Genomic DNA, 7,454 nt, shown 5'->3' with positions numbered 1-7,454 from the left:
TGTTGAGTTGTAGAGTTTGTAGAGTTGCTTAGGTGGACCAAAGTGCTAAATACGCAATCAGCAACACTTAATTCAATCAACAATTAATGCTCTAATTTGATATTGAGCTTTCTGTTGAAAGATAAAAGTGCACAAACAAATCATTCAAGTTTTGTCCTACGATTTCTAGTCCTGTAACAGTGACCTTTCTTTTGTTCTGTTGTTAAAAGAAACGATCTTGCACAGGTGTAATAAACTTTTATTCAAGGCTTCTGAGCATATTTCATGATCAGGAATGGCATTCAAATCAATACATATAAACACACAATAAATAATCTGACAAATAAACTAACAAAGAGTATATAATGTTTGGGTGTAAAAGTGACAAACAAACCAAATACTTCATTTTTTTTTACCCTTTAGATGAGTGAGGCTAACGAAATCAGGACTAAAATATGAACCCACAATCACAAATCTACCCTCAGATTCTGCTCATTTCTCAGTTCACAAGTCAGGAAAAATGATTTAGAGTACAAATGATTCTTACATGCATCCTTCGTTCATTGTTTACAAAGTGCATTTCATATTAACTGTTCATTACTTTCATTATTTTATTAAATATCTTCGAGTCCTCGTTGTGTTTTAGGAACTTTTTGCATACTGAATGATCTGCTGAATATTTCTCCTTGCAACCACCTTCTTTTGTTGATGGCAATTATGTAGTTGATGGTTTAGTAACAGGACTCCAGTGCAGTGCTGCACTTCAATAAATTGTCAAAAATCAACGCAGCACAAAAACATCTTTCCATAGCTGGATGATTGAACATGCATCAAGACTACAGGTACATTTCTACTACATAATGCAGTTTACTAAAAATCTGTCTTTATACTCTAGACACCTCAGAAATGACAAAGACTCTTTACACTGGCTGTGCAGCTCATTTTCTATGTACTCTAACACGCACATATTCAGTTGTTGGGGATCTATTAACATTTTTCTAGCAGAATTTTCCTGTCAGTTTGAGAGTTTTTAACTGCTATTTGAATTATTTCAGGAACGTGTTGTGTTGCTCTTTGTGTTGATAATGCCTACTCTACTGGCATTATCTGTAATCAGCTCTGTAAAAGACAACATCACTCAGGTTTGTAATCAAACTGTGTTCATTTGAATTCACAGCTCTGCTCTCCCATCAGGCAGTTGATTTTCCTCCACCAGGTCTCTGAAAGGCTCTTGATCTTATCAGGGGTCTTCTTCCTGAGCGTTAGCCTCTTCTGCTGCTGGATGTTGTTGCTCTCTGTGTACTGGATGCTAGCTAAGATAGCCGAATCAAAAGTGTCCTTCAGGTTTTTCTGAGTCAGTGCTGAGCACTCTGCAAAACTCGCTGCCCCGAGCTCCTGGGCAAGCCGCTGGCCCTCCTCTGTGGACACTGGCTGCTGCTGGTTCTGTGCCAGGTGGATCAGTACTTGAACATCTTCTCTCAGGTCCAGCTGGGTGCCTACCAGGACCACGGGCATGCTGGGACAGTGCTGACGGATCTCGGGAAGCCATTTGGTAGTGAGGTTACGGAAAGAGCAGGGACGGACGACGCTGTAGCAGAGGAGGAAGACATCAGCATTTTTGTAGCACAAGGGCCGGAGGCTCTCCAACTTCCCCTGCGTGAATATGAAGACAAACCAGATTATAATCGAGCGGATTTGTTTTACAGACAGACAGGTGGCTTCATTCAGCGTTTGTGTCAGTTATTCCCACAGAAATCAACATCAGCAGTGTATCTGTCTCGCCTCATGCCTGCTGACTCCACTGAGGAGATAATTATTCTTTTATAACCCTGTTACAGAAATATTGTGATTGCTGGTTTTCACTCATAAAAGAAACACAGATAAAGTATAATATATAGAAATAAATAATATAGTTTATTTATTTACACTGATCAGAACTGAGCACAAGTACTTTAATGAGTGTTTTCAGCAGCTTCTGTTATGCTGATGTTACTGCTATTGGTCTTCCTCATACAAGATTACATTTAAGGGGCCATTCATCTGTACATCATTTACGGTGATAAGGACACTCTGCGTGGGTTTTGTTATAAGTTGGAAAGTCCAACCCTATCATTTATTTTATAAAGAACAAAACAACCTGGGTGTAAATCTTTGTCCAATCTATCACTGATTAGTCTATTAGAGAAAGGATGAAGATAAGGACCAAAAACAAACAACTGAAGTACAAACTCACTTATTCCTACAGGGGGCGACATAAACTGGGGGCTTACAGGGACAAACTTGGGATTGGTGGGCAACTCAAACTGAAGGGATGATAAAGGATTTAAGTCCAGGACTTGCTTTTACCTCTGGACTTAAATCCTTGTGTACTCTGCAGGGGGCAGCCAGCACAAACAATAATTGCTAATTTTGGATCCAATGACTGACAACTACTCATCGATCACTGATGACTTACGTTAATCGATCCATCAAGCAGCCCCCATTTCTATCACGGCAACGCATTATAAGGAAGAGAGGAGTAAACTTAATTTACACCGCATGCATCAATATTTTAACTCCAGCTCTCCGATTCAACATATCGATTGCTAGCTTTTTAAAATAAGAAACTAAAAAGAGAAGCCGATACTCACCTGTCCAGCCATGTCACAGAGCTGCAGCCTCACCGGCTTCCCGTCAACCACAACCATCGCTGAGAAGATCAAAAGACAGCTTAAAGTGTGTTTTGAGCTATGATGCTTTACAGCTTCAGTAAGCTTTGCAGCAATAAACGCTTCTTGTGACCGAAAATGTGGATGAACGACTAACTAAGGTGTGTGTGTGTGTGTGTGTGTGTGTGTGTGTGTGTGTGTGTGTGTGTGTGTGTGTGTGTGTGTGTGTGTGTGTGTGTGTGTGTGTCGCTGGATCAGCTACACTAACGATCAAGATTTACCGGTAAAGTTGTCAAACGCTGTGGGGACATATTCTGTTGGGTATCCATTGGTGGTGTAGCTCACGATGAGGCTGGTCTTGCCCACCCCTCCGTCTCCAACCAGGACGCAGTGCACCTTGCGCTCGGGCGCGGAGCCGGAACGAAGGCGCTTCATGCTCAGGGGAAAGTCCCGGTTCTTCAGGCGCAGAGGCGGGACCGGGGGACAGTCCCCTCCGCACACCGGGTCCGACACAAGGCGAGGCTTCTGCTTCCCAATATCCTGAGGGAGCATGGCTCTGCCTTAGCACAGAAGAGGATCCGAAGTTTTATGGCGGTTCAGATTAGTTGGATGCTTCCCGTTTGCTCCATTTTCCTGAACACTGTTTCTTCTGACTGGGCTTCTCTACTGCAAATCTAAAACGCTTAATGGTACTTCGGAGATTTGTGTTAACCATGTCAGATATTTGGAGCAGGCAGTGGCACAGCCGTCGGGTTTCTCTGCTCAGCAGGAGCTCCTGATTGGCATTCTCCCTGCATCTGCTGTGGTCGTGTCTCCTATAAGAGGCTTACAGAGCTGAGCGCCATCTGAAGCTGCAGAGCTCTCCAAGTGAAATCAGCTAAGCTTACTGGAAACGTTTATCCCGCAGAGGAAAATACGGATTTGATTTCATTCCTATATACAAAAAAGAAAAAAAGAAATCATCTTCGCAGATGGAGCACCGTGAAACTCCTCTGCTGAATAAATGTGAATGTTGACGAAATAGCCGACATAATAACATACATAGCAACAAAAGATAAGTACAAACGCTGACTCACTGTTACTGTGACATCAGTTCATTTCTGCCAACCTGCTGCTTAGTGAAAATGAGAAAGAAGCGTTGCTGTGCCCTCTGGTGGTTAAATCATTTCAGCTGTGGAGACTGAAGGAGCAGCAAATCATTACTCACACAAGCTGTAGACTGCAGGTCTAATGCTTCAGCAGAGAAAGAGAGGGAAGGCTGAAAACATCAGAAGTGGAGAGAGGAGGCTGCATATCGTGGCGGGGGGAAGCTGTTATAACAGCCTCAGTAAAAATCACAGTGACCATAAATATCATAAATATTCATAGTTATCTAATTCAGCATTTATTTAAAAAGGGAAATTATCTCTGATGTGTGAGATCAAAGTAACATGAAAGTTTTGTGTTTAAACCCTTGAGATTAGTTTCCAAATTAATTTTGGATAAAAGTATGAAGCACTGGACCAGTAATAATAGTCTAAAAACAAATACGTTTTTCTCCTTTATGAAGTCAAACAGGGAACTTTAATTCTTGCAGATTATGATTGATTTTAAATATTATACTAGGATTACAGCCGCCCAATGAAATAAACTAACCTTGATTTATTCTGTCATCACAGACGAGGTGAGAAACTGCTTCACTAAGCCCAGCCGGCACCTTTGTGTGAAGTGTGTGATTTCTGCACAGCAGTCTCCTGGAGAAATGTGTGGGAGGCAGAATGTGGGAGGCAGAATGTGTTGCCATGCATTTAACAGCAACAGCACCCCACAGAGTGAGAACAAGAATATATTTCTTAGGGACACATTGCATGAAGTGTTCCTGTGTCTTTAATGGCAATCGGCATTGTTGAATTATTTGTCCAGAAGACGTCCTTTTACAATCTCTCTCCCAGCACAGAAATATCAGGTGTTTCTGTCTTTCTCTATATGCTAAGAAAACCCTTTGTTTCCTATTTTTTTCTCAAAGAAGCTGTGTTTTTATCTACAAATACAAAAAGAAGAGCAAACTCCAAGAACTTAATACCTCAGGATAAGAAGAGATTTCCAACCACTCCATGCATGAGCTGAAGGATGGTATTTATTAGAGACTATCAAGATGACGTCCTCCAGTTGTTCTTATTTCTGTTTGATATAAAGTTGTGAAGAAGTGACACAAAATGTAAAATGCTTCAGAGCCATATTGACAGGCGGACTCCAAAAGGTAAACACTTATAAAAACAATCAAGCCACATGTTTGTTTACAATTCAATCCAAAAAGGCCTATTTTCATCAATTTACTTTTATTTAATCTATTTTTTTTACTTATTTTAATTTGTGTGTGTGTTTGATCATCTGCATAAAAATATGAATAATTGTCGGCAACAAAAGTGTGGAAGCAAAAGTTCTCATTTTCTACCCTTACAGAGGATTTCTGAACATAATGCAGTCTATAAACTGTGATCAAGTCATTACACCAAACCAGTTTTTAAAAAAAAATGTCATCTGTAAAAGATATTAATGCTTTTAAAAAAGTTTGTCTTCAAAGTCAGACAATTCGTCGTCCTGAAAGCAGACGAAACATTGCTAAGAAATCATCTTAAACCAGCGAAGGACACTGTTGCCTAAAAGGATGAACAAAGAGGAACGCACCAGAGATCTACCAGCTCGGTGAATGAGACGTGGGGCAGCGTCTGAAGCTGGCAGCGCACACACAAACACATAAATCTCATCAACACAGAGACACAATCGCACACACACACACCTAACATACAAAGCTGCTATTCTACTCATGTACAAACAGTCTCCCCTACACCCTCCCCACCCTCCAACATCTGATAAACTAGACACCTAATCAGAATCTTTGGGGACCCCAGGCCTCCTTTTGGAGCATGCAGACCAAGCAAATACATTAACTCAATTTAGAGTTTGGGATTAAGGGCCCACCGCTCCCCCTTTATGAACACACACACACACACACAACATCCCTCCTCTTTCCCCTTACTCTGCCTTTCCCCTCATCTCTCTTTTTGATGGGATCAGCTGAGCGCTACATTCTCTTCTTCTTCTTCTTCTCTAGCAACCTCTCTCTCTCTCGCTCTCTCTTTCTATCTCTATCTGTCACACTCTCTCGCTCTCTCCCTCAGGGGACCGGGGTGCATGGACTCTATAGTTATGGGCCGGGGCCATCTGTCAGCGTGCACATTCACGCAGCCACCAGAAGGCCGCAACATGTGCAGATTTAAATGGAGAACCCAACTTTCCCAGGACACACAGTCCTGACCCCGGCAGCCGCTGCAGCTCCCCCTCCTCTTCATCCTCCCTCCCATCACCCCGTGCCTCCCTCCTCCTCCTGTTCTTTCCTCCATCCCACGTCCGGGACCACTATCCAGCATCCCTAAAATACAGACCCCACCCACCTGCCACACCCTCCTCCACCAACACCACCAAGAAATACTGTCTGCATTTGAATCAGTGAATTAAAGTCCCCCACCCAAAACCTCCTGGACCAATCAGGCCCCAACCCAACACACCCCAAATAAGTGTTTTGCATGCGTGTGTGTTTGTGTGTGTGCATTGTAATGGCTGAGCAGCATGCACAAGCACCTTCTTTACACATAATGATGGATTTCCACCTTACATAGCAGCTGATGGAGAAAGAGGGGAGGTTAAGGAGGAGGTGGGCGGAGGGTGGGGAGGGAAGGAAGGCAACACTGGTGGGTGTGTGAGAAAGGGAGCGATCAGCTGATTGGTAAAACTGATCATGGAGGAGAGGGAGAAAGGATGGAGGGGAGTGTTAGGCAGCAGTGTGTGTTGTTGGATGTGGGCGTGGGGGGCATGGGGTGGGAGGGTAACAGGATTGGTCTTGTCTGTGGGACCCATGGGGAGGACAATGGGAGCGGCGGGGGTAGGGCGAGTGTCACACGCTTTTGCTTTGTGGCACGGTCAACAGGCGTGTGCCACGGGTGTCGTCTCGCCTCCCCTTCGCCTGCTGTCCAACTCCTGGGGAAGCACCGGCAGCCATGAGAACCAGGGCCCCAGGGCCTTTAATGAGGGGCGTGCTGTTTCTTATCAAAGATGGACAAGCCATCATTACAATCATCATTAGAAGCTGCACAATGGAGCATACCTCCCTTAGCTATGGATGGGAAAATCCTCCAGCAGAGCAGAGGAACGGATGGCAGCAGTGGGGGGATGACATTTCTTTTTTTAAGGGTACAAAAAGTGAGTGCGAATGTGTCATTTTAATGAATTTTCAACAGTTTCTCCTGGTGAGGCAGCACAGCTCATTTTGCGCATCTCCATCATTTTTTTTCCAAGATAAATCGTTTCAAATAGATCATACATGCGAGAAAGCCATCATCTGATAACAGAAAGTTTCTGCCTTGTGCATAAAAATAATTTTGACTGAGAAACCTTAATGTATTCATTTTCACTTTTCGAAATGTTTGCTAATCATAAAACGAACTAATAAAATTAAGCAGAGTAAGAAGAAAGAATACGTTGAACAATATCTCTGCTGGGGCTCTGATGATGTCGAATTTACATTTCACATTTACGATGATCAAAAAACTCCAGTGACCATGTTTATATTTTACTCAAAATGCAAGTGCATGCAGATGTTGAGATACTCTTTTATACTCTTTTTCATAGCAGTAAAAAAAAGAAAAACTTACAAAAAAGAACAATTACACAGTTGCTTGCAATGATATTATATGTGCATTACTGCAAATTATAGAAATTTCTCTGTTGATCCAACATTTTGTGGAAGCTGCAGCAGTTATTGTGTCAGGGTTTTTGGATACATCTTTA

General features: G+C 42.6%; 1 protein-coding gene across 2 annotated transcripts; it reads right to left on the bottom strand.

Moving 5' to 3' along the window:
* Positions 1–226: 226 nt before the first annotated feature.
* Positions 227–4,318, bottom strand: LOC102780738 (rho-related GTP-binding protein RhoU-like). Of its 2 annotated transcripts, none has more exons than XM_087841471.1 (4): positions 4,263–4,318; positions 2,909–3,807; positions 2,610–2,668; positions 227–1,632 (listed from the first exon to the last, which is right to left on the bottom strand). In XM_087841471.1, the coding sequence occupies exons 2-4, from the start codon at positions 3,177–3,179 to the stop codon at positions 1,141–1,143; spliced, it is 822 nt and encodes a 273-aa protein (XP_087697597.1). In that variant the 5' UTR covers positions 3,180–3,807; positions 4,263–4,318; the 3' UTR covers positions 227–1,140. The 2 variants fall into 2 exon arrangements, with proteins under 2 accessions (XP_087697597.1, XP_087697598.1); XM_087841472.1 differs by having other exon boundaries at positions 2,909–3,187; positions 4,263–4,313.
* Positions 4,319–7,454: the final 3,136 nt, after the last annotated feature.

The sequence above is a fragment of the Neolamprologus brichardi genome, chromosome 6, assembly GCF_056152115.1.
Source record: "Neolamprologus brichardi isolate AB-2024 chromosome 6, ASM5615211v1, whole genome shotgun sequence".
Classification (NCBI taxonomy): domain Eukaryota; kingdom Metazoa; phylum Chordata; class Actinopteri; order Cichliformes; family Cichlidae; genus Neolamprologus; species Neolamprologus brichardi.
Note: the sequence above shows the minus strand (reverse complement) of the source record. Positions and strands in the feature narration are given on the sequence as shown.

Coding starts and splice junctions, on each gene's coding strand:
- LOC102780738 (XM_087841471.1), bottom strand. CDS start 3,179: ATGCTCCCTCAGGATATTGGGAAGCAGAAGCCTCGCCTTGTGTCGGAC. Junction 2,669..2,908: donor AGCGTTTGACAACTTTACCG/GTAAATCTTGAT, acceptor TGATCTTCTCAG/CGATGGTTGTGGTTGACGGG. Junction 1,633..2,609: donor TCTGTGACATGGCTGGACAG/GTGAGTATCGGC, acceptor ATATTCACGCAG/GGGAAGTTGGAGAGCCTCCG.